The 27,315-nt window shown below is 43.7% G+C and overlaps 1 protein-coding gene across 5 annotated transcripts; it reads right to left on the bottom strand.

Moving 5' to 3' along the window:
• Positions 1-27,022, bottom strand: HEPH (hephaestin). 5 transcript variants are annotated; one of them, XM_067304341.1, is made up of 23 exons: positions 26,854-27,022; positions 26,605-26,697; positions 26,322-26,456; positions 22,927-23,123; positions 20,480-20,724; positions 19,524-19,736; positions 18,757-18,936; positions 18,075-18,329; positions 17,312-17,480; positions 15,934-16,073; positions 13,304-13,435; positions 12,491-12,702; positions 10,654-10,804; positions 10,125-10,337; positions 9,079-9,289; positions 8,663-8,802; positions 7,624-7,755; positions 6,558-6,664; positions 5,628-5,853; positions 3,977-4,116; positions 3,444-3,606; positions 2,779-2,811; positions 1-1,115 (listed from the first exon to the last, which is right to left on the bottom strand). In XM_067304341.1, exons 4-23 carry the CDS (start codon positions 23,088-23,090, stop codon positions 877-879), a joined length of 3,465 nt encoding a protein of 1,154 aa, XP_067160442.1. In that variant the 5' UTR covers positions 23,091-23,123; positions 26,322-26,456; positions 26,605-26,697; positions 26,854-27,022; the 3' UTR covers positions 1-876. The 5 variants fall into 5 exon arrangements, with proteins under 5 accessions (XP_067160442.1, XP_067160446.1, XP_067160445.1 ...); XM_067304345.1 differs by lacking the exon at positions 10,654-10,804 and having other exon boundaries at positions 10,125-10,359; XM_067304344.1 differs by lacking the exon at positions 26,605-26,697.
• Positions 27,023-27,315: the final 293 nt, after the last annotated feature.

The following is a 27,315-nucleotide window of genomic DNA, read 5'->3' as shown; positions in this document are numbered from 1 at the left end:
TAACTTCAATAAAGTGTATTTGAAAAAAAACAGAGCAAACCACATCACAAAACATCACAGCATCCTTCCTCCCATGGCACAAGGAACTGTACAGATGCCATGGTACAGCACTTTACACTTACAGAACGACAGGACTGATACACAGGGAAGCCATAAAGACACTGCAGCACATGCAAAAGCTTCATTTCCCAGTGCAAGGCACAGGATGCCTGACACAAACACATTCCCTGGGGTAAGGATGTGTCAAGCAAGGGTGACGGTAAGGCACAGTTGTCATCATGGTTCTTGATGAAGCTCTCAGACCCTGTGACATGTACTGCCCTGAATTTATCTCTGTCCAATTATTCACAAAAAAAACAACAATGATCTAAGTCTAAATTAATATTTTCTCTCTTCTGTATTCTTATTTGATTCACGAAAAAGCAAAGATTTCCCCCCCTTCACATTATTTAGGTTAAAGGCTCACAGTTCTACAGATCTGTTGGGAGAAAGTACCCAAATCAGCTCTGGCAGTGGAGCAAGACTGGAATCTGGTCTGAGAGTTCTTTTACCGAGAAAGACCAAGTAGAGTTTTCTGGAGAGAAGAAAATAGGCGAAATGTCTCCACTCATTCTTGGAGAAGATGAATGTTTTAGGAGAACCTTTTTCTTCCTGTTACTTTTCTTCAGTTGACTGAAAGGGTCCTCAGATCTCTCCTGGAGGGACCTTTTCTTTACAGAGTGCTTAGGAAGATATATGAAGAGGTCGGGACTCCAGCTTTCTTCATTAGCTTTTCTAGAAGTCTAGTGTGTGACTGAAATGATGCCCCAACATCTTGGTGTGGACAGCAATCCAGCCTCTGCTCCAAGCACACAGCCAGAAATTCTTACACGGGTTTTATATCCCTTGATTCTTTTTAGACATGAGTTTGAATCCGTCATCCAGGATGGACCTCCGATTGCGTCTTAACCTCCTTTGCTTCTCGAGATAGATGACCACTCCCAGGAGGAAACTGGCAACCAGGAAGAGCACCATTCCTGAAACAGCTAGAATGATGACTGTGGCTTCTACCTGCCCTGGAGCCAACTTAGCTCCAAATAGCATGACCTTCTGGGACTCATCCTCAGGCGGTGTCTCTGAGAGCAAACGAAAAGATAGTGCCAATGAGAGCTAGAAATACCACATCTAAAAGGGTATGAGAAATATGAAGAAAAGCGGTAAAAGAAAGACCCAAAACAATCAAAGCAAGTCAAAGCAGACCCAATTGCTGTCCATTCAGCAGACCTTCATCCCTCAGGTCATACAAGAGGTCACAGAATAAATGGTTTTCCTTTCTCCAGCCCACTCCATCCCAGGACCTCACTGGGTCTCACAGCTATTCAGTCCTATCAGCTAACCATTGCTATCCCAATTCACACAGGAGGTGATCTGAGGTTATCTGGGGAGTCAGCAGCTGAGCTAGGAACAGTACAGAAGAACTGAGATGAGAATGTGTGCCAGGACTGGGGCTGCTGTGAGTTCCGTATCCTGCTTCCAAGCTCATCCTGGATGTGGCTTCTGCTGCTGTCCCATAGCAACATTTTTTGAAAAATGTACTTGCTCAGTCATGCCTGTGGCAAGATCCTGAGCTCCCTTATGCTTCCATGGCAAGACAGCAGAATCCTTTTGATAAGGGTGGCTATTTGCATGGATAACAACTGTCAATCAATGTTTTTTGCCTGGTGAACACTTGATGCTTGAGTCTGGTATAAAAACGAATTACTTAATATTGTCACTACTGCTCTGACATTTCCTACTCCTCTTTATTCCCATTTTGAGGGGAGGAAAACATTGTTGTGAAAGAAATAAATGCAAAGCCAGTAGAGAAAGGCTGAAGAGTTGTAGATAGATATCTGTATTTTAAGCCAGTCTAAGCTGCCTCTGAACTCAGCTCAGCTGGATCTATTCGCAGCAGCAAAAGAATCTAGTAGCAGTTGTAGAGAGAGATGAAAAATCAGGAGAAGAAATCACCACCACACACACTATTCAGACTTTTCCCCTCATGAAATTTTAGAAGTGTATCTACTACCCCCTTCTCCCTGGTTCTGCTGAATCAAATGTTATCTCACATCTGTTCTTTAAATAATTTTAAGACCCACAACACATGTTCAGGCTATTTTCTTGGGGGAAGAACAGACCAGGAAGCAGATATGTTTGTTTCCATATTAATACATCCCTTCAGATAGTAATTGTGTGTCTGAAAATTCTCTAAACTATATAGTCATTGATAGTCCAAGAGACAAGGATAACTGATCTAAGGTGCACCTTGGGTTTTGATTGAAAGGGATGAGAAAAAAAAAAATCCCCTTTGCAAGATCCTCCTGTAAACTCTGCAACTCTGAAACTCTGCAAGTTTTTAAACTTGCATTCTCCTCTGAAGATGAATCCATATACAGCAGGTACAACAGGAGGCAAGGCCACTAAACTTTCTGGCTTAACAAGGAAAAAAAAGGCACAAGCCTAACTTTCTTATTTTTACCATCAGAGCAGAAATATTTAGAGGATAGATGGACAAACTTACCTGGAACCCCCACTGTTATCCACCATTGGCCAAGCCTGAGACTAACAAGACCTCTGCGTTTATACTCTGCCCAGCCTGACTGATGAGAGGTTATTCCTACAAAGGAAGGGGGGTTCTTTGTGCTCCTCCATTCCCCCTGTACAAATCTAAGTCTCTGTACTGGTAAGGAACAGCCCATCTACCTTCCTCCTTTCCCTCACACACACCCATATTATTTAGCAGTGCAATGTATAACATACCTTCACTGTAGTTTACGACTTCAAGTGCTGGCTCTGAAAGGAAATAACAAGTGGGTGACAAAGTGTTGGGCTGAATAGGTAGAGTCCAGAACACAGCACTTCTGGCAAGGATCAGATCTGAACACAGAGTGGTTTTCCAGTGCTTGCAGTTTTATTTTCTCTTGTAGATGTTTTCACTCTCCCACATTAAATCAAGAGGGCTTTTGCATTATCTACTTCAAGAGCAGACCTACTCCCATCGCACAACTTTACAGCCTTTGGATGAAAAGCATGATCAAAACCTTTGAGTGTCACTCACCTTCGAGCAACTTCTAGCATTTCCTGGTGAAATTAGGAGCCTTAGGATGTGCATTTAGATCACAGGTAATATTTTAGTAAGAACAATTACTAGCTGATGGCTAAACAGTGCTTCCCAAACACAAGCTAAAATAAACCTCATAATACCCTAGGCAATGGAAACTCCTGAAACCAAGTTATTAACTCCAGCTGCAGCTATTACAACTTTCAAAGGGAACACCTTAAATTACTAGTACTTAACTGCCCAATTAACTGGCTATTTATGGCACATAAAGGACTTTAAGTGTGATGCAAACACTCAGAATTTAGCAGCAATAGTAGAAAGTGTTGTTAGATGTCTATGGTGACAATTGGTGCTCACTCCCTACCTGGTTTGGGCAAGACTTTGAAGAGTATCTCCATGCCAGCATGAATATGATCAGATACATGACAATGAAGCAGCCACGTCCCAGGGTTCCCAGCCAGCATCTCCACCATTTCAAAGGTCCCAGGGAATAGATCCACAACATCTGCTCTGTAGCCTTTGCCATTCTGTCAAAGGGATGGGAGGCTGTTAGCACGGAGCACTGTGCATCTTTTGAGAAATCTGTCTAGAGCAGTGAAGATCTCTGAGTGTCACTAGAGACCTCTGCAATACTACTATAGTTTATAAAAGCTCTACAAAAGATTTCAAAGAGCAACTACAGGGCTGCAGCTGGGAAAGCAAATATAATCTGGTAATGCCTGATCCTAAGAAGGGTTAGCTACATGCATCTTCACTGTGTAAAATCACATCCTATTCCTAATTAGGTGAATTAGATGATTGCTGTGAATTCATGCAAGGAGTTCAGATCAATCAGTCAAGCAAAAGTGATGATAACTGTGGTTGGTCTCTGCTTTATAAGCAGCAGGATATTCTTACCTTGTATGTGAAGGTCTCAGCATGAAAGTGGACTGTGTGCACATCAATCTCCTGACCCATTCCCAGCAGGTACCAGTTCACCCAGTCTCCTTGGAACATGGTCAGTCCAGGCAAGTTTGCATAGAGCTTCCCATTGATTGCTGTGCAGTAAATAACATTAAGAAAATAGAAATGGCTGTTATTGAAATGTCAGAGATGCTGCACTGTCTCAGTAGAACATCATGCATGGCAAGTTAGATGTTTAAAAGCTCATTTAGAAGCCAAGGCATCAGCATTTAGTGTCTTCCATATGAGTCCCCAGAAGGACTGGCAATCTCTCCAGCTCAGCTACCTATCTAATTCTCAGTGGGGCCAACAGATAGGTAAGTAAGTGACTTGCCTCCAGGGCCATACTATACCTTAGCTCAGATAAATTTCAGACTCTACTTCTTTCTGAAACCCTGAAGTTAGCCAGCAGAGACAGTGGCTTCTAGAAGTCAGGATGTGTAAATGTGTCTTTCTGGTCCAACACTAGGTGCATATGTGTGTGTGCGCATGTTTGTGTGCATATATACACACACAAATATAAACCATTTACTTACTGAACAAGGAAAACAGGTAAATCCTGCCAACAGGCAACCCTGTCATTCTATATGTCTCATGCTGGCTCCACACATTACATGCTGATCATTTGTAAAATTGCTGCCTGGTGGGACTTCATTTCATAATTAGCACAACAAGAAGGAAAACTGCTTTGACTGCAAATGCAGGAAAGGAACCAAAACAGTGACTGAGCTGAGTGATATGGCACACAGGGAAACCTCCACATGCAGAAGACAGAAGGAAATAAGATGGAAAGAGACATGATCTGAGGACAGGAAACATCTGTGTTTTAATCCCAGCTCTACCACAGGCACTTTTTGTAGCCCAAAGCAAGACACTCAACTTCTGTGTGTTGATTTTGCTACCTATAATATTGGGTTGATGATTATAACTTAATGGATATGAATATTTGGAGATTCTTTATATCACCTGCAAAAAAACAGTTGTAACAATAGTACATGTAACACAGCTCTTCACTGTTATCTCCACAATTGCCAAGGGACTCTTTTTGCTGAGAATACTTCAGATAGATCCAGATTTAATGTGGGAGAAAGTTATCATAAATTACATATTAACTTGTATTAAAAAAATCTTTTTATCCTACTACGGCATAAGTAGCTTTTTGATAATCAGCTAAAACTGACCTGTGCATTGCAACCACACAGCTTGGTCAATTAATTTGAAAACTAACATATTCTAATGATCCCAAGATGAACAGAATGAAGTTAGTCTGACATTAATTTCACCTCTGATTGTGTTTCCTGTCCTGAGTCACTCAGATACACTAGAGATTAACCTCCCTGACCTATACCTTGCTATTCCTCCTGACAGGGAGGACCATAATGATTAGGCTTCATTGTAGATCAGAGACTTGTGCCTTACATGTGCTACAAGGCTGAGAACACCACAGTTTAATTCTGTGTGTACCACTGATGAAGGAAAAGGGTGAGGGCATTCACTAGGAATCAGGTTCCTGGCTTTTGGACTTCTGACTGTTAACAGAGGTCACGGGGCCAACATCAACGTCACACAGATTGTAATGGGTGACTAGGTGCCTAATAGGCATTACCATGCATTTTGTTGCTTTCCACAAATGTGTCATCCGGCAGGTTGATATCTCTGCGATTCCCATGACTGTAACGTTCCACATTCTCCTCCAAGTACCAGGACTGATTTTCATCAAAAACCAGGAAGAGTAGAGCAAACTCCCGCTTTACATCCTTCCTGATCCCATCAGATTGCAGCACCCCTTTCCGGCAGATCTTCAGGGGTCCAATCAGACCACTGTACATATCCTAGTAGGAATGAATGAGAAAAACCTCCAAGACAATGATCTTCCTACCTTCCCTTTTGCACACAGTCCTTTGCCTTTTAGCAACCATGTTTGCTGTTCCCTGCATCACCCTCACTAAAACAAATGGTGTGCCACTGTAAGTAATCTCATTGGTGAAAATCAGCTATTAAAATGCAAGAACAGAGGCTATACATGCTCTTATGAATGCAAATCAAAAGGACATAAATATGAATGATATCAAAATATTCTCCACACTCCAGCTGCAGAAATATCTGGAACTTGAAACAAAAAGCCAATGATATTTGGGCTGAATGAGATGCATTATTGCAGGATCCTCCAGGCAGTTTCCCACTGAAATCAGCGCTATGACAGCTGATGCTAGCAATGCTCAAATCTCCATTTTATGCACTTGGCCCAACTTTGGACGATTTTTGCCTTTTCAGATTAGCCCTGTGACTCCAACTAATAGAAGCCTGATTCACTAGGAGATGTGCTCATACCCTACAAATAACTGAAGGAAGGTTATTGTCAAGGGGACAGTGGAACTGTTTTATACAAGGGTTCGTGTTGGAAAAAAAGAATAAACAGCAGGATGAAGTTGGAGGATTTCCTCTGAGAACATTGTTTTGAAGAGGGCTAGAAAAATAGGTCTAACTGGGCTTTTCTGGTTCTAACTTCTATTCTAAGATTCCAAACAGATTTTACCTTTACTGGGTCCACCACGGAGTAGTAGATCCAAGGGACACAGGCTGAATCATTTGGCCCTGGACCAGATCTCTCAGGAACTTCCCATCGGTATGTCACAATGTCACCTGAGTGATGGAAAAGCACCATTAGCACTTGTGTGATGAACCAAGTCCCCAGTTTGCTGAGCAGTACTCAAAAGCAAATCAAGAAAGAGATGATCCTGTCTCCAAAGTGCAAATACAATTCTGGTTTTGTCAGACATTGCACCTCCTTTCCATAGAGGCTGAAAAGCAGAATGGAGGCTCCCCTCTCATAAGCAAGTGGGGGGGGGGGGGGGGGAGTCACAGGATGCACACACTAACTGATATCAGCACAACTGTTTATCTGCCACTTCCAAGACTAGCCCTGACCAAAGAAATTCCACCTGTCTTCACTACAGATGAAGCCTGAGATGATCTGTGAACTCTTAAAAGTATATTTATGATGCTCATTCAAGTTCCTTTTTAAAATTACTATTTTAAGTATTAGCAATACTTCTTAGAAAGACAGGCTGGCTGTTTTGGAGACAGGGCCTGTTCTGAAGAATGCACAAGTTGAAGGGGGCCAAAAGTTACATGGATTGGCATCTGGACAGTGAAACAAATTGGCAAGCTCAGCCTGGGTCCTGGCAAGCAACCTTCTGTATCACAAAAGCTATAGTCCCAAAGAACCGGGGCAGGCTTCCCCCATCAGGGGCACTGAGGCCAGGATTACCAAGGGATGGCTGAGCTGTGAACAGTCATCACCTTTCTCCTTCCCAGGCAGACCAGGCACACTGTGGAGGAGAAGGCTACACAGAGAAATTTGTGCTACACTTATTCCAGAGGTCAGCAGAGAATATTAAGTCCTCCAGACTGCCATTGACACACAAGTGACAATTAATAAAACCACAGTGAACCTGAAAAGACATTCCTGTTCAGTTCCAAGTCTTTACCATAAGAAAACAAGTACGCCTAAGCCTATTTAAAGAAACAAGTCTAACTGTAGGCTAAAATAAGCTTCATATGCCTATACAGAAATAAAGGTGGAGAACACAGTGACTTACCTGGATTTGCTGCTTGTGGCTGTCCTGTCTCCCTTTCCAGCACCCCATGTGCATGAATGGAGTAGGGTCGTGAAGCATTATTCTTAAACACAATGTTGAGAATATCTCCTACTTCCGCCCACATAAAAGGACCTCAAGATAGGAAAAACATACTTTAAGATTAACAAGAATTATCAACATATCTCCTAAGGATGTTCCCACCTCTCTCTCTCACCATCTTCCCCTTCCCAGAGATATTTCCCTATAATACTTACAATGACTCATTCTTCACTACCATATCTTTACCCCCAAAAAGAGAATTGGAGGCTGGTCCCAGTTCAAGTAGGTCTTAGAAAACTGGACTGCAAGTCTCACAAGGGGGAAATGAAGACTGCTAGGTATTTTCACTGTGCCCAGTGCAACTAAGGTTTGATATCTGAATACTGCTATATTAAATGTAACATCATATTTATCATCCCCTACTGCTGGCTTCAGATAACCTGATAATACTCAATTTGGCCTGAAAGTGTTACAAATCAGAGCCACAAGCTGCTATTTTAAATGGCGTACACTACCTCACCTTGCTGGCCTGGCACCACTTGCAGCCCTGGATTCATATTCCAGAGCTTTGTCTCCATGGACTTCTGCTGGACATTGTGGTGCACTCCTCCATTTCTCAAGGCCTGTCTACTTTTACATCAAAAGCATTTCTTTCACAGCTAAATTATCACCTACATCTCTCAGACTGCTTTCCAAAAGTCAACGGTTATTTTTGTTTTACACTCAGAGAAATGCAGGTGTGGAAAAATAGTCTGACTGAGATATCAAAGAAAGCCAGCAGCAAAGGCAGGCATGAGAATCCAGTCTTTTCTACTGCAGGCTGTATTCAGAACTCTCTACTGTTTTCTTCAGACCTGTAGACCTGAATGGGAGACAGGCCTCCTCACTTGCATAAACAGCATATACCTGAATATCTGGGAGGCCATCAGATTACAGCCCATAGACTCTAAAGACCCAGCCCTATATGAATGAAAGATGTACCCTCTGCAGATTTCCTTACCCAGTATCCCTAGATGTTCATCACCATTTATCCTGGCCTTAGGGGTCTGGAATGTCCCATCAGTGTATTCCCTATAAACTGCTTTCTTGTACTTGGAGCCAAGCAGTCCATTTTCATTGCTCAAAAATACATTGGAATAGCTGAAAAATGCAGAGAGAGTGCTGTGTTACCCAAAGCTCACAGGGAACAAGCAGCTAACCTGTAGCAGGGGGTTCATTAGCTGAACAGATTTCACCTCCTAGTGACCTGTTTTGGCTGAAAAGAGTGGTAGGGTGACTTAGGGGGCTGTGGCCCCCACGAGCACCTCCAGCAGCGACATAAGCGCCATGTGACAAGACAGCCAAAATACCTTAATGAACTTCACTAAGTTCTAGTGAGAATCTTTGCCTGAGGCTTCCTGAAAGTAGAGGCACTACCTCTCCGCGGAGTGGTTATGCCGTTCCCTCTCCCAGCGGCGGTCAGGTGCATAGTCCCACTCCACCTCCTCTGCCATGACGTAGTACGTCCGCACCCCTTTGTATCGAAGGACAGGAGCAGGGTCCCTTTTGCTGCACTTGGAAACAGAGTAACGCTCCCTCATCCCAGCACGGTAATGATTGCTTGTTTGACAGTAGATTTCAAAAATCCCTGGAGGGAGGCAGCACAAACAAGGAAATCAGCTAGTTTTAAAGATCCCAGAAAAGAGCTGCTTCTCACGCAAAGCTTGTGACATGGCTGTTATTGGTACGTGTGTTGTATACATCTATGTTTGTTTAGGGAGGTCAGTTGCCAGAGGCTGAGATTCAAAAAGGTTTTTAGAGAAACCAAGCAAGAAAGGCACCAAGTCCTAGATAAGAATCATCTCAGGAGGTTTCCTTACACACACAATAACCAGCTTATTAGATGTGAAGAAACCAATTAAGAGACAACTGTGTTACCACTGCTGAGATACTGGTTAAGTAAAAGATCTAGCCTGCAAATACCAAGGGAGAGGAGATAGCTGGCAACATGCCACAACACCCTTTGAAAGAGACATGTTATTGCGTGTCTAACCCTCAAACTGAGAACACCGGGATCTGATGTAAATGTGAATCTCCTCAAGCCATGGACAGGAGAGTTAAGCTCTGACAACTCAGAGCTACTTTATTCTGAAATATGTGTTTGCATGTTTATATGGGTCACAGGCAGCATTGATGGACATTGGTCCATCAGGGTTGTTAGTACAGATATATAATTGGTTCTCTGGGCTGCCACATCCTATCTGGGACAATATGGGATGAGATACGTTATTTTCTGTTACTCCCCAGAATCAGATACAAGAGGCAGGACCTCTGGCCTCCTACATGGGGCCAAACGGGGTCTAAAAGCACAGCTCACCCTGTAACCTGTAACAGTTCACACATCACTAAACACATCAGCCATAGGAGCAAATACTACAACTTGAGACTTTTCCTGCTGCTAAATTAGATGTGCAGGTACTTACCTTTGTTATCAGGTTGCATAAAGGCAGTAGCAAATGTGTGGGGGAACAGATTGGTAGAATCTCTCCGCATCCCATTCATCTGCAGGGTGTTGCCCTGAAACACAGCTCCATGTACATCTGCTTCAGTGCCCAAGCCCAGAAGATGCCAGGACACGTTGTCTCCTTCACACACATCCAGCCCAGGCAAGTTACCAAACATAAATCCATTGATGGCTGCAAAGGTGAAAACAATTAACTGTTCACAGTTAGACATCAGCCAGAGGGTTCATTCTGTATGTATACCTTGAAAAGACAGGCCTGCCTGTGAAAATGCGTCTTCCTTGTAACTCACCCCAAATACACTCAGGGCCTACCTCCCAAGACAGCTCTGCTTTATGTCCCGTGCCCCACTCTCTGCCTTTATACTCACTTAATTTCAGGCTAGTACAGCACACAGCCACTCCAGATTCCCAGCCCAGATATTAGGTGGACACCAACCCATGTCTTGTAGGTTTACTCCTGCTGCCTGCAGAACAGCATCAGGCCATACCATGCATCCTGTTTGATTCCTTGAAGCCATTATCCTTTTTCACAGAAGTCTCTTCCATCCTCAAATAGTATTTTATGTTTGCATTTAAATACCAGCTGAGATTCTCATCAAACACACTGAAGAGAAGGTAAAATTCTTTGTCGATCCCTTTCTAAGATATAATCACAATGATGGCTGTTAATTTTTAAAATGCACCAATTAACCATCAGCCTTACAGTTCAAGCTGTCTTGTCTGACTCATTTTCCCCTTTTCCTTTCAACTAGGCCTGTTGAGAGCCAGGGATCTGCCCCTTTATTCATGTTGAATGGCCCTTTTCTACTCCACAAGGGGCACCATTGCAGATTTGCACACAGGTAAAGGAATCAAAATTCAGCCAAGAATACAAAGGCTTGTCTCTTTCCCTCACAGTCCCTGGGTTTAAGGTGCCGGGTTTCACCACCTGTCCAAAACAGAACTCAGATCAGAACTCTGCCTACAAGGCAGCTTAATGACTATGTTTCACCCCTCTTCTCTCCTACAACAGTCTTGAATTTGGGATTTTTTTATTATCATAAATCCCTGAAAAATGATTTTCTTAAGAAATGCATTCCAAAGCATGGTGTATTTCCTGACTAAAAGAATTCCTCCAGTATTGTCCAGATTCTCATTTTCATATGAGCTTCCTTAGTCATATCCAGGAAGACAACCTGCAGAGCGGGCTAAGTGTTTTCCAGTCTGTGGCATATGGGGTGTATGATAAGCAGCTCTGTGCCTTTCCAAATTAAGCATTCATTAAAGGGTTGCTTAACACTGGAGCCAGAATTGATGACTCAGGTGATTTCTCCCTGTCCTCCCTTTCCAAACAAGTCTGTTTTGCTTACATCCTTTCAATACCTGTAAATGTTTTATCATTTTCACAGCTCCCTCATGTGGCAGGCTTTATATATTCATAACCCTCTCTACTCAGAAGATTTACATTTCTGTCCTGTTGAACTTGCTGAACTCTTCTGAACTCCAAGTTTAGGCACATCATTTCATCAATGAAAGCAGAGAAAAGGAAACTCCTCCAGGGAGGCTCTAATAGCAGCTGTTTTCAGATCTTCCAGCCACTACCCGATCTAAACTGCAAGGTAGATAGGATGACACTAGGCTGATTGTCTGCCACCTATTCCCCCCTCCTTCCCCCCACAACAAGGCTCTGTTAATCTGTCCTTCATTTCCACAGCAGATTAATTTTACTGCCTTCCTTAGATCAATGAGAAGAGTATCCCATAATGAAATTCCAAGAGGCAGTTCTGGTCACCTTTCAGATTTTAGCTCTTTCAAAAGCATACAGACTGACATGGATTTTCAAATGCTTTTTTGCAATCAGCTTTGCTTGAAAATGAGCTGATTTTGCAGAAGAAAGGAGGCTCACCCAAACCTCAAAGCACCCCATCACTCAAGCAAACCATGTAGATCTTCACCTGTAAGTGCATGAATAACATTTTGGTGTTTATGAGACAGGGCAGTCTGCTACACAAGTCTCAGGACAAAAGTTACCTATAAAGTCACATCCAAGACACGCTTGTTCAATTGAATTTGTCTTAGAGTTTTAAAGTCAAGCCCAGAAATCAGTTTAATGAAAGCTCTTGGGAGCCCAAAATGTTAGCCTTTCCCACAAGAAATCTGGGGCACAGGGCTGTCCTGATGTAAGCAGCAGCTATAACCTGCCTCATGACTTTGATTCAACTCTCTTGGCCTCGTACCTTTGCACATGTTTATTCACATTTTATTTCCTAAGGTTTTGCTGATGTTTCATGTCTCTAGGAGAAAGCAAAGAGCCTGAATAGAGCGGGTCAGGAATATCAGTTTTACCTGCTTGTTGCTGTCATCCAAAGTCCCAGGCTTGCAGATCACCATAGGGCCCACTAAGCCTGAACTGGTGTCTTTGACGGGATCCACAGCAGAACTATACATCCAGGTCAGGCAGGGAGGGTCACTAGGTGTGGGCCCAACATGCTGGGGTACCGTCCAGTGGTACGTAAAGTTGTGCAGAGGCTGAACAGAAACCCCATTCTGTGACAGACCTTTAAAACAGAGATTGGCATAATTATTCTCGAGGCTCCTTTACAAGCTTTGCTACATCTTCATCATTTACATTCACACTGGGCTTTACTTCAAGTCACTAAAAACCAGACATCTGAGGTACAATACAGTAGTTTTTATGAAATGTCCAGGTGCAGCTGTTCTTAGTATTTCGTAGAGTCATTCTTGGTGTCATGGCAGAGAGAGGTATGGTGACAGGAAATAAATTAGGTCCAGCTACATCCAGCAAGATGACTGTTGGAAGAATACGGTTATCTAAGCTGGAGTACACTGCGCATGTTCCTCTGCTCATACAGTCTCAAATAACTAGAAACAGTTTGAGTTTTGGCTTATAATTTTCATCCAAAAAAAATAGCACCTCTGGCACTCTACTCCTTCTGGTACCCTTCCTTAGGCACCAGTTCAGCAGAAGCTCTCTGCTGAAGCCTTGAGCAGGCTCAGAGCACCAGGCAGGCTTCCACTCAATTTCTGAGCACATTCAGTCTTTCTGCATGCAGAAACTTCCCTGCAGAGGCAATACAGACCATGGAGCTCCACCACCTGGATTAGCATTGAATTACTCAAGAAAAATGAGCCACAAACCATCATGGTACCACATCCCTTCCCATGCCTTCCCATAAGACACTCCATGAGGCTGGATGCTGAAAGGCCAGGAGGCTTTGTTAACAAACACCACCAGGATGGTATCTCCAACTTCAGCTTTTATCACTGGACCTGTATAAACAGCAGAGAGACCGTGTCAACCAAGATGATTGTGGAAACAAAAGAAGCCACAGCTATTTTTTATCCAGGGCTCGGGAACAGTTGATTTAGAACAGAAGTAGAGCCCTCGCTCCCTTCATGTGTTTGTGTTGCACAACACTACAGAACTTTAACAAAGGGTAGCAGGGGAGTTGACAAGAACTGTCTGAAAGTGTTTTAAGTCTGCAGGAGAATTCAAAGGAGAGGCTTCAGGCCTTCACAGCTGGAGTAACAAAATGGACAAGTATGCTGAAATGCCCTGAGAAAATGCTTATGTCTCTCCCTCAGCTATATAAAGCCCCCTTAACCTTCTAACATGGGTGCCTCTGGCAGGTGTGTACAGACTGGTGTGAGGTGCTCTAAACCCACATTTCAGTTTAACTGCTAATAGCATCTGTGAGCCATGGCCCCAGCCAGGCAGAAAAAAACAACCAACAAAAAACCAAAACTGTCAGTCTTTAAAACATCTAATGGTTTTCCTCTGGCCTGCAGACTCCTGAGAGTCCACAGATTAGTCCTAACAGTCTGTGAGACATCACTGAGAAAAGTCAGGCTGCTATCCAGACATCCAGGCAGGCAAAATCTGTATAGATCTGTGCCATGACATGCCGGGGGCCCCAAACTGAAAATGCTTCAAAACCACTGGTAATCTTGAGCTATCCAGTAACTGCTCTGTGCCCCAGAAGACTGCTGCCTTTAGGCTCAACACTTCTGCTGTGGGTGGCACAAAAAACTCATATTATGCCCTTGTTTTTCCTTGATTAATGCACCATTAGGCCTTCTTGATGTGTTTGAGGGCACCACTCAGGTCTGGAACTGTGTTCCTCTCCTCTCCAAATTAAGATTTAGGTTTGGACTACCCCCTGCAGTTCAGTGGGATTGTATTAGCATGTTGGTCTGTAACCAGTCAGTGGGTCAGCCCCACTGTAGCTCTTCCAGCTATGATGTTTCCTTTTCATCTTCTGCATCCTTTCCCTCCCAGGCGTCCCGATTCCCTCACGTGCACCACCCCCACTACTCATTAAACATCTCAGGCAACTTATGTAAGTCACAAAACCAATAGACAACTCCAAACAATTTGCAGCTTGGTTAGTGAACTGCATATGCTTCCACAGGGTCTGATAAGCACAAGGAATTCAGGGCAGCAGCACAGCCAACAGCCAGGGAGTGAAAAACATGCGGAGGGGGAGCAGGAGCAGGCCTGCCCTGCTGGAGGGTGATGAACTATTAGATGCACACAGCTGGTTTGTCTAACAGCCCCACAAGGAAAAAATGACAGTGGCAGTAAGTGATCATCCAGCCTTCCCACAGCACAACTTCATGTGTTTTAGGATGAGAACGTAACAGCGAAAAAGCAGCATAATCTCATGGTCCATTCCATGCATTATGGTTGTCTGCATGACACCCCATTATTTCCATTATTTCCCCATTCTGAAGCTCAGCCCCTCATGGCCTTGTGTTTCTTCTTGGACTGCCTGAGCATGACTCCTTCCAGCCACTTTACACAGTTCAGTCTCTAGTGGCTTTAACCAGTCAGTTCAAAACAGTTTAAATAACTCCCCCTGTAGATGTAGCTTGTTCATGTGACTGGGAATTTTCATCAATTATTCCTTCTGTGATTTTAGTTTACCAGTAGAAAATACCTGTAATGTCTTTCTAGGAAGTCATATCCAAGATTTCCTTCAGTCACCTGTCTTTCTAGGAGAATTTGGTTGTTTCTGGTAATGCTAACCCACTATATTTTTTCCTGGTTCTTAAAGCCCCAGCAAGATCCTGTCAGCTCCTGACAGTTATGCTGCATCACTTTATGCATAGCTCCACTGTTTTATTTCTATTCAGCTGCTTATACTTCTTTTTGCCTCTTTCCACTATTCACCCCTCCCCAAATCTTCATTTTCCTTGTGCTCTTTCCTTTTATGGTCTTTGCTGGGATTGCTGTTGCTAATTTCTGGTGTCATTAGTCACTGCTGATGCAGGAAACTGGACCACACCTATATACTTCTACTATGTATGTGACAGCTATCACACATGATTCATTTCCCTCTGCAGACTGTTTTCTTCTCTCGTTACCCTCACTGTTACCTGGCTATAACAGAGAGGGAGCCTTCTTGGGAGAGGAAGCTTTCTGTGAGAAAGTGGGGTTTGTACCATGTCTTGAAGATGCTCAGTCAAAAACACATAACCAGATGCTAATACTATAATCTGTTTAGCCAGAGTTACAAATATAATAACGCGTCCTTCAGCCCTTACTACTAACCTCTGAAGAATGCCCTGGCAGAAAAACAATTCCTTCTGCTCTATGATTCCACATTCTAGTTCTGTCCACCTTACTCTTAAATGCTGTCAAATACCACCTCTGAAAATTACTACGTCAAGAAATGAAAGGATAGTAACAGTCAACCAGTATTTCTGACACCAACATATCATTCTCACTGGCACTGAAAGAATTTGTGTTGCTGGACGATTCCTACCAAGTATCCCAAGATGTTTCTCTTCTTCCGATTGCTTCTTTTCCTCCCGGAAGGTCTCATCAGTATATTCCACATACTTTGCCTTCCAATAGATTCCTCCAATTTGGTAATGGCTACGCTTGAAAAACTGTTCAGCAGGGCTAAATGCAAAAAGCAAGTTTCAGGTGATTTTTATGAAAATCAGTCCTGTTCTCCTTTCCCCATTCTACATCTCCCAATTAACCAGCTTTTCAGACAAGGACAGCATCTCTGGTTTGGAATGACCCTGCAGAGCCCAGCACAGTTTGTCTCTGAATTATTTTCATCCTACAGACTCATCTACCAGCTGTGTTCAGGGAACACCTCTGGCATGCAGCTCTCTCCAGGCTAGAACAGCTGGGTTCAACGGTGCAGATCTGAATAGCATCTCTGCACGAGATGTGCAGAAGAAAGCAATGAGCAAAACTGCAGTGCAGTAAGAAGAGTGCTACAACACTGGGTCCTTTTGTGGCCAAGACAGAGCCCAGAGAACAACTGCAGTCATAACTGAGAAAAACATACAACAGCTGTAAAGAGAGATTTATTTCCTCTGCCACCACCCTCCCAAACACACAGGCAGATATAACCTGCTTTGCAGGAGAGGCAGCTTAGTTACAAGGACAAGTAACAGATGTAAGAAACTTTCAGTTTTAAGGTCTGCAACAGAGTTGGTGCAAGGCTTTGGGTAAGTAATTAACTACTCTGCATTTCTACTTTTCCATCTGAAAGAGGAACATCCCACCTAATAGCATCACAGGGAAGGAAGCAGAGGAGAAGGAATGTCTTTGTTTCAGTTAGCCAAGCTTTGAAAGGGAAACCACATACCAACTGCTATCACAACCATTTGACATGTGGGAGGGAAGACTCATCAAGGTCACTGGTCTTGATTTCCTAGAATTTGATTGCTGTAGCAAGCCAGCACTGAAGCATATCTGCAGGCTAGCTCTGCCACCCTGTGTCTGCTGCAAGATGTGCTTTCTTAGTAAGTTCAGACTTGCAGGTCTGCTTTCTAGATCAGGCACAGTGAGAAGAAATGAAGCCCAGGGGTAACTGAGGCAGCTCACATCCTATACAAACTGGGACCCCTGGAGTCTGTGGGTAGGTCTACACACACAGTACACTTTCCATGTAAAATCCCCTGAGGTGCCTAGTACTGCTTCTAGTACAGTTTAGCTACAGCAGCATACATTTCTACATGGGCTGATATGCTTTCTTCAGTAATGTATTCCATATGAATTGCAGGCCCCTGTATTTTGTTAAGAAAGAACTTCCACATTTTCCTTAGCAGCCTCTGCATCCCTCATGCAGACAGAGCCCCCCTCCCCAAACACTGCTACAAGCACATTACCCTTTTACTTACCTGCCTGCCTCGCTCAGCTGTTTCCCACTGCTTTGGTCCAGTCCGGAGGGTCCATAGTCCCACTGTACTTCCTTCGCAGCTATGTAGTATTTTCGAACTCTCCCTTTTAGGGTGGATCTTGGAGCTTGCCGAGAACAGGGTCGGACTTCATAGAGAGCCCCCATTCCAGCTGCCCAAGACATGGTGGACACAGGCTTAAACCTCTGTCTGCCAGTTTGATCAGATAATGAACGCAGGCCCACCCTCCTATCATAAACTGGCCATTCCTCCTCTGCTGCCCCAAAAGACACACGGCTGGGAGAGGGTCATTAGGTGGTCCCCACAGAAAGGAGATTTTTCTCTCCTGGTGAGCAGAGCTGCTTACCTTAGATATCGGATGCTATGTGAGAAAGGATGGAAAGCAAATAGAGCCTTCTGCTATCCTCAGATGTATTATTCAAGTGTCTATTACAGGGATTAGAGCTCTTATGACACTGCCTCATCTTCACATTCAGCTATGCCAGACTTGAGGTGTTCAGCACTGATCGTTGTGGAACACTGTATGGTGGGATGTGTCATCCCTAGTATGTTTGGCCTGCATATTAATAACCAATGCATTCCAATTTATAAAAGGCAAAGATTCACCCCATTCACCTGGGGTCATTTTTTAAGCAAGGAATACGGCCCAAGGTACTGTCCCCTACCACGCGGTATGCCAGGGAACCACGTTGGGAGAAAAAAGGAAGGTCACAGAGTACAGGATGGATTCCAACCTCTGTCTTACCTTGTATGTGATCATTGACCTGACAGCTCAGTAGCCATCTCCCAGGGTTACTGGGAATCATGTCCGCTGTGACAAAAGTGGCTGGGAATAGGCTGGCCACATCTGTCCTGTGGCCTCTGATAATGAGCATCTCTCCATGGAAGTAGGCTGTGTGAACATCAATTTCATTGCCCATCCCAAAGAGGTGCCATGCAACGTAATCCCCAGCACACATTGTCATCTCAGGAAGGTTCCCAAAGACGTAACCATTAATAGCTGCAAAACCAAGCAAGTCAAAAGCAGAATTAGAAAAGGGGCCTTCAGAGCTTCTGCCTGCAGGTCACAGTACAGAAGTGTTTGGAGGATGGATCTGACCAGAACCCGCCCTCCTATTCTAGTTGGGTAGAGCGCAGCTCCGCAACTTACTCCCTAATGTGAAGCATATTCAGCATCTTAAAATACTTAACACAGGCTCTCTCAAGCCAAAAATTAAATCAAATTAATATGTATTTTTTTCCAGAGTCGCTGCACTGTCCCTGTGACATTGTTTGCTTAGCACATGATCTCATAGCTTGCTATCACCTTTCTTCCCTCTACCAACATCCTGGCATACAACATCAGAAAGCGCATTTCAAGATACCAGAACGCTGACACCCCCGGCATGTATGTGCAAAGCCAGTGGCTTCACAAAGGTGACACTGACCATGCATTTTGTTGCTCTCTTGGAATTCTTCATCATCTTTGTCTACAGAGCCTGGATCTGTACAGAATGATGCTATGTTCTCATCCAGGTACCAGCTTAGGTTCTCATCCACCACACTGAACATCAGAAAGAAATCAATGTCCACATCCTGGCGTCTTTGAGAAGTGCCAGTCAGTATTCCTAAGGCCAAAGAAAAGATGAATGAGTACCCTCCGCATCCAGAAAAGTGGACATCAGTCAAGGGATTAAAACACCAATAGAAGAGTAATTCTTATCACACAAATTAGGGACTGATGCTTTTCTTCACAATTCCAGTCCAGCTCTTTGCAGAGTTCTACCAATTGCACTCACATACTGCATTCCCTGCTAATACACTTCTCAGTTCCAAGCAGCTCTATTACTGCTTGATGGTCCTGAGCTACAACACCTTGAGTGTTCTTACTCTTCCTGAAATCAAAATCTTCCCCCCCACCCGTTTTAATACCATTTTAATATACAAACCAGGTCTTAGACAAAACTCTCCTAATGCAAATTTAAATGGCTCTCTCAAATGAAGAGGCCTACAAGCTCACCTGCCCAGCCAGTAAGGGATAAAGACAATGTAATTATCAGAATCCAGCCAGAACACAGGTCTCCAGCAGGTAGCTCCCAACTTCATGGGATGCAGCATGACCGGAAGCATCTCCTCATCCTATCCTCATTCCAGTCACCACCCTCTTCACAGTATGAAACTGCAGCCCTAAGCTGCCTACCCTTGGAGGTTTTACCTTTTTTGCATGTTAGCAATGGCCCAATTAATCCAGATGCAATGTCCTTTGGTGCATCAATATGAGAGTGGTAGATCCAGGTCAAGCAGTTTGGGTCATCAGCAGTTGGGCTGTGATCTTCAGGGACAGTCCAAGTATAGGTGTAATTCCCTCCTGGAAAAACAGCATCATCCTTCTTCTGATCCTGGGGGGACATATCAGGATACAGGGATCCTAGAACAATTAATTGAGCAATCACAACAACCATTCAAGAAGAGCAGAGTTCATATGTGCAACCCTATACTGAGCCTCTCACACTCAGTATAGTAGAGAGCACTACACATATATACTTTGGTAGCAACTTTCAAAGCAAGACTCACCATCCCAAGTTGAAACAGGGTGTTTAATCATCATTCAATGAGTAACTGAGGTACAGAGCTCTGAAAGAGCTCTGTAAGGCAATTTGCTCAGTAAACAGGTTGGCACAGAGTCAGAAAGATGATTCCCATTCTGCCTATTGTTACTTTGCCCTCAACTCTAATGCTCTACAGCAAGTCTCTCTAAGATCTCTAGGATTGTCCCAAATAGCAACTCTTTGGTCTCATATTTCATCACTCTTGCAAACTTTCAGGCTCATCATACTCATGGCTCTTATACTACAGCACTTTAAATAATGACTACTAATAAATTCTTCTTCTGTGCCGCTCTCCTACCGGTGAGCTTTTGGTGATGCTACTAAATTCAAGAAGAAATCTAGACTGTGTGTTGTAATGCCTAGGTCAGGAAATTACTCCCAGACCCATCAACCTACTAACTCAGCATCAGGTGACTTCACTAAACACCTAAGTGCAGTTGCTTTCCAGCAACATAGCTTAGGTCTAACCAAGTTTTGGCTTCTTCACAGACATCTTTCCTCAGTGCATACTCCTAAAATCCCAATGAGAAAACTGTCTCTGTTATGGTAGTGGCTCATTTACCTTCAGAGTCCTTTTCGTAGAAAACACCATGAGGATGGATCGTGTATGGCCGACCAGCAAAGTTTTTTAGGTGTACTTTAATGGTATCCCCCACTTCTGCTCGGATGACAGGCCCAAGGAACCCCAGCCAGGCAGGTTTGGGAATCTCAGTGGTATACGTGGAGTCTGTGTATTGCTTATAGACAGATTTCTTGTACGTGCTTCCCACCCTGTCTCTGCCAGGCTGGAGGAATACTGAAGCCTTGCTGTTAAATTCAGAAAAGGGAAAGGCACCATAAGTCACATTTACATAAAATAGCTGATCTGTGACACAGTAGACTGAGGATGACAAAGTTTTCTCAAGTAAGTCCTAAAGCTTTTGGTGTGATACAAGACATTCCATGCTGTACGTTAACATGCCCTAAGCCAGCAGTGTACTTTTCCTCTTCCCACATCTCATTACTGTGACATGGGTAATAAAGACTAATTAAGAAATAAACAACACTAGCCTTTCAATTTGTCTGCTTTCTGAGCATGCAAAATACAACACAGGACATTAGCAAACTAACAGTTTGGGAAGTCTGGGACCAGAGTCACAAATGAAGTGAATTCTTTGTGAAAAGACATGCAAGTGCACCCTTGAAAGGGTGCGACCATGCTGTGCAAACGAGGAGTGAGGAAGATGTTGCTTCTCTACCTGACAATCACACAAGTGAAAGAGGGAAGACTGAAGCCCTTCTCACTCCTGTTTTAGCTGTCACTGAAATGAGTTTCTAAAAGCCCAATGCCTTTGTGGAGTTTGTAGCTCAGTCACAAGAGGGGAAAAATATCCTGAGCGCTCTGGCCAAAATTCAGTCTAAAAGAAGGTAATTTTCTAGTTAACAGATTCCAGATTATTTGTAGAATGACAGGCTGCTCAGGCAGATATGTCCCCACCACATAACTAACTGCAGAGTTAAAACCTCCTACAAGTACTAAAGGTCAACACCACAGAGTATTTACTTTTTATAACTATTTCTTAGCAGATAAGAGATGAATCATGGTCCAGATACTAGTGGGACAGGCCTAAATGAGAGCTGAAAGTTTCCCCCCCATCAATCACCCCACAGCAATACATATGGTCCTGAAATACAGCCAAACTCTAATCTTATCTGTAGAAGATGAACAGTGCAGACCAAAACATTGAAACATTGGCTTTGTCATTCAAAATTGTAAAGGGAGGGCTGTAGCTATACAACTTAAAGCTCAAACATTTATGAAGTCATTCCTGCAGCCAATATTATCAAAAATTTATAGATAACTGTTTTATTGCATACCCGCTTCTTTTTTCCATGTAGTCCATTTCTTCCAAACAAACAAAAAAACTCTTAAAGCATTTTACCACCTCTATCACTCATACCAATATCACACCCTTTCCTTGTTGCTAGTTAATGGGTTTCTATAATCCCATTAGCTAATTGTTTGCAGTTACAGAATAGTTTTTAAGTTTCTTTCAAGTTTAATGGCCTTTTCTTTCATTTTCTTCTGCTCATCTATTATGAGAGAAGGCAAACAAAACAAACAGTGTTTTTGTTACCACTGCAGGAGTCAATGATAACTTTTTTCTACTCATCCTGAATTCTTTGGGTTTCTTTTTCTGTGAACTAGTTTATTTCAGTCTATTCAGTGTCTCCAGATAGAGGAGACTTTTCCAGGCTAAACTGATAGAGTTTGTTTTTCTGTGAACCATTCCTGCTGTGTTGTTTCTGAATGAAGATATCCTAACACCTCAGTGTTATTTATTTGGGGGGGGGGGGGGAGGAAATGTGGAGGTAAATGACTGAGAGCAGGTCAAGATTCCATAGGTTTCCATAGAAAATGGAAACAAAAATGTAAAATGCCTTAAAAAGCAGCTGTGGAAAGCAAAAAAGGTTCAGGATTTTAAAAAACAGAAATAAAAATTGGTTTTGTAGTGACTCAAAGTAGTTACAGTTTTCAGATTTGTTTTTCCACAAAACAATTTTAATCAACACCTAAGATTTCATGCAGAAATTTCCATTAAGTCTAAGGCTTGAAATTCCATCCAAACACACTCCAGCCAGCTCTACAAAGTCATTTAAATCAGGGTGAAAAGTCATCATGCTTCAGGATATGTAAGCTGATCACCAGCTGGAACCAGGAAAAACTAAACCTCGGGGTAGCATACTGCACAATCTGCTCTATTATAGAGTATATAGAGTATAGAGTACTTTCCTCTAATGTAACTGGCATTGGTCACTGCATGCTCAATTAAACTGACCATTCATTTTCCCAGTGTTACAGTTTCCATGTTCCTATGATAAAACAAGTTAACTATTAAGCCCATAAAAATCAGATATGTGATCATGTCTCTTGCTTGCTTAGATGCCCCAGAATACTTGCATAAAACTACTTGGACAACTACTATTTTAAGCCAGTACCAGACCAAATACTTATAGAATTAAACATACAGGTTATGTGCAATGCTTTGATTAGCAAGTATGTTCCTTCCTGTTGGAGCATAGTTCCAGTCCACCTCACGGATCCCCAGGTAATAGACTCGGGTGACACCTTCAGCAAACGTGGGTGATAGCAGAGGGATGTAAAATGACAACCACCAAAGCAATCCCATCATAGCTTGATGTGAAGGCCCTTTTGGAGGATAAGCCTATTTGGGAGAAAAGAAGAAAAAAATATAATGAATCAGAAGTGGAATTTGACCACATAACCTTATTGTAAATAAGTTGGTTTGAAGGTACTGGATATTCTACAAGGGTGTTTAAACCAAAAACATCACACACACACATATATACACAGGCAGAATACATACTGGGATCATTATTCAAATATCCATTTGTTCTGAGACAAGGAGGAAATCAGTTCAGTAACAAAATTAATGCACAAATTGGAGATTATGCCTTGCCAGTCAGTCTCCTGTACCAAACCCTGCTTTTCTCATAACAGTTTGATGAGCTCTCAGTTTTTATTTTTATTTTTTAAATGGTCTGTGGTGCTCTTCCCCATTAAGGTCTCACTCAGTAGGAGAGGAAAGGAGCAGAGCCACAGCACTACCTTGGCAGAAAAAGGTACCTGTAAATTTATATGCTGTGTAACTGTCTTCTTAAGGTGCCAGGGTCACCTAAGCAAAGAGTGCAAAGTACACTGGAATCCCAAGTGATTTTTTTTTTTTAATTAATTCTGATGTCCTAAATCATCTTATAAGACCAGAGCTAATGAAAATAATCCTGAGTAAGTAACTTTATTTTAAATTGTTGCCAAGGTGTCTCTACTCTACTAAACCACCTGAGGAAGTGTGATTTAGTCACTACAAAGCGATTTTGAAGTTTAAGTTCTTTAAAAGGTTGCTCTCAAAGGGTGGTTCTCTAATCCAGAGTGCCTCTCAAATGGGTTGCACCAGGCTGTTCACTTAGTCTAGTTCCAGTAAATGTTTTCCCCATGATTTGGATCATGAAGTAAGGAGCTTATTCATTAAGCTTCCAATTGACACCAAGCTGGGCGTGAATAAGCACCAGAAATGCTCTGAAGAGAGATCCAGGGTTTAAAATGAATGTGGCAAGTTGGAAAGACTGTCTAAAATCAACAAAATACAATTTTATGAACATAAGGAGAAATCGATACAATATGGAGCACCAGAATTGCAGCTAGGTAAAAAAAAAGCTTGAGGTTAAAATGGATGACAAACTAAATACAACCACACAAGAAGATGCTTAAATCAGATCTCATTCAGTGATATAATTAACAAAGCTGGAAGCAACTATTCTATTCTCCTTGATGATCAAGCTTATCTAAAATAGATTCTCAACTCTTGGCACTGCAGAGATAGACATAAGCAACTTAGAAAAATCTCAAAAGAAAGAAACAGGAAATGAGAAACAAAAATGTGATCTATCAAGAAAGGTTGAAGGTATCAGTTCTGTTTAACTTCAGAAAGTAGGGGATGATGACATAACACCGTGTCAAATATAGAAACCTTTTCTGTGAGGAGGACTGTGATTATTTGTTCTCCCTTATCCTTGGTAATAACGGCATGAATAAATCAGGTTTATTTGCAGCAAAGCAGGGTATTCTGTAAGCTTTCTGTTAGCGTGACACCACACTGGAACAGGTTTTTTCAGAGGAGCTATGAAATCTGACTCAACACCAGTACAAGGGAATGAACTAGATACCTATTCAGTTTACTTCCAGACCTGGATTACTATGATTTCCATACACGCTATCCCAAATCTCAGAAGCCAATGATAATTAACTGTTATTGATTCCAGACAGTCATTAAATTTAGAAGTTAAGAAAAAGCAACTCTCAGCTTGGAAAAACCCTCTTTCCCATTCAATTTGAGAAAGGGGGCTGTAGGGAATCTCTCTAAATCTGAGAGACATTTCTTATCCAGTCTATCAACACAGTATAGCCCTCATCCAGCAAAGTCATTGGTAAGCACTTAAAAAGAAGGTCAGTATCATGTTCCCTAAAGAAACTCAGGTAGAGAACAGTCCTTTCCCCATGATGCAAGCAGGGTAGAGATCATGGCAGAACACAGACCTCTTAAATCCTGCTGTTACACACTGTCCAATAACTGCGCCAGCCTCATTCTCCTGCTGCTGCTGCTGTAATAGCTGATGCTTTTCACAGGGAGGTGAAATAACTCCTTGGTGTGAAACCTCATTGTAAGAGCGGAACAAGTGTGCGAACGCACTATTTCACACACACATGCCATAACGAATATCAAAAAGCAGTGGTGACAGCCATGAGAAAAGAACAAAGAGACAGGCTGGCAGTATCAGCCCTCGACTCAAAACTTCCAGCCGTATTGGCACAGACCCTGCTGAGAAAGGGGAAGTGGATGCTTTTGACTCAGCCTGAAGAACGACCCACTTGTCAACACAGGTCAAAGTAAGCAGGAGTGGCTTTCTAGGTAAAGTATACTTAGCATGTGAGCTGGCAGTCCTGGAGGACTAGGAACAGCTGAGCCTGGGGAGCTGATATGGGCTAACTTTATGTCCTCTTCAGTTAGGATCTGATATTCCTTGCAAAAAACACTATAAAAGGGCAAAGCTTAGACTTTATACCAAGCTCAAGCAGAAGTTATTAGAGCTGGTTGTGAAAATTGCCTACTGAGACAAGCCTCTGCTGTGTCAGCTCACTATTTCTATGTGACAAGGTCATTACTTAAGACATTAAACTTCAGCACTGCAACATTAATATATTTAATCAGGTAAACCAGATCAGACCAGAAGTCATGGTAATCTAAACACCTTGGGAATTTGCTCTAGCCTTAGGCAAAAACCCATGAGAAAGTTTTTGGGATGACCTCACTGAGGTTTTACAAAGGTCCAGTTGGAACTTATGCCTGAGTTTCATCATGACATTACACACTCCTCTGGGGCAATTTTAGGACTTCTCACAATTAAGTTTCATAGGACAATTCTGTTCTCACATTCTCTTTACAGTGATTCATCACCATTGAGTCACTCAACTAGTGTAAATTGAAGGCTGTTAATTCAAAAAAACCCCACACCACTACACATGCACACCATATTCCTTAATTTAAAAAAAATGCCAATCTTCTAATTCTGTTCATCCCTGAACCCTGATATTTTATAGCAAACTCTTTACTTGCAGAGTTTTATTGATTCATTAATAATACAGGAATTGCAAATGAAAGGAAAACTAGATTTCAGTGTTATTTGCTAGCTAATTACCCTCTACTTTATCAAGACAGATGGACTGAACGCAGGGCTGCTTGTGGCATTTCACTAAAAAGAGACCATTGCCCAGGAAAGAGAAGAAGGAGGAGAGGAAAAGAGATAAACAAAAGGTACTAAATGAATCAAGCTTTTCCACCCCTTACTTTGTTGAGCAGGGTTAGCCACAGGTCCTGCGGAGGGGGCCGGAGTCAGTCGGGAGACATTCTCCTTCGCTCACCTGGGGCGCAGATGCCTGGAACACTGAAGATTCACGAATGCCAGAGGGGACAAAGTCTAGGCTGTAAAGGAGGGAGATGCCGGGCCACAGGCTGCGGCAATTACGAGCCAGGCACTAAATAGCTATGACGCAAACACCGCGAGCGGGTAGCGCGCACCCGACCGCCCCGAGGCGCCCAGGGAAGCATCGCTCCCCATTAAACGCGGTACCTGCGCACTTGTTTCACTTTCGGCTGTCAGGAGCAGCAGCGGTTTCATCGCCTGGCACCACCGCCAAGGATTAATTACGAGGCAGAGCTGCGCCTACATTAATTGCACGGGAAGGAAGGGATCGCTCGCAGCAGCGCCCTGCCAACTGCTCGATAAGGGCAGAGCCGCGCAGGCAGCAGGCCCGCCGCCGCCTCCCCTCCGCGCTCCCCGCGAGGGTCTCCTCCCGCCGCGGGGCCCCCTCACACCAACCTGCTGCTCGCGGAGGCGCCCGGCGGCATCGCGGCCGCCGCGGGGCGGGACGGGCGCCGCGGGGCCTCCGACTGCCCCGACGGGGGCGAGGTTACTCGCGCGGGCCCGAACACGCGTGGCTGCAGCGGGGCTTCACAGAGGGAACCACGCGGCGGCTCCCCGCCAGCGCCTGCAGCCCGCCCGGGCCCGGCCGCCTCATGTGGGGGAGGGGTGGCCCCCGGCGGGGCCGCGCGGCCCGACGCGGCGGGGGGCTCGCGGCGGCCGCACCCACCTGGGGGCGGGGCCGGGCCCGCACCGCCGCAGCGCCCCCTGCCCCGCGGCGCGCGCCCTTTAAAAGCATTCCAGTGACGTCACCAGCGCCCCTCGCGAGGCCCGCGCTCCCCCCGCCGCCTCGGCGGGAGCACAACAAGAGTCACGCGCGGGGCGGCCGGGGGCGGGGCCTCGCGGCACGAGCCAATAGGG

The sequence above is a fragment of the Apteryx mantelli genome, chromosome 13, assembly GCF_036417845.1.
Source record: "Apteryx mantelli isolate bAptMan1 chromosome 13, bAptMan1.hap1, whole genome shotgun sequence".
Taxonomy (NCBI): domain Eukaryota; kingdom Metazoa; phylum Chordata; class Aves; order Apterygiformes; family Apterygidae; genus Apteryx; species Apteryx mantelli.
The sequence above is the reverse complement of the archived record's forward strand: the minus strand, read 5'-3'. Positions and strand labels throughout refer to the sequence as shown.

Excerpts from the sequence above, each read along its gene's own strand:
- HEPH (XM_067304341.1), bottom strand. The coding sequence starts at position 23,090 with ATGATGGGATTGCTTTGGTGGTTGTCATTTTACATCCCTCTGCTATCA. Across the intron at positions 10,805-12,490 it reads TGGATGACAGCAACAAGCAG|AAAGGGATCGACAAAGAATT; the intron begins GTAAAACTGATA and ends ATTATATCTTAG. Across the intron at positions 1,116-2,778 it reads AGTCGTAAACTACAGTGAAG|AGACACCGCCTGAGGATGAG; the intron begins GTATGTTATACA and ends GTTTGCTCTCAG.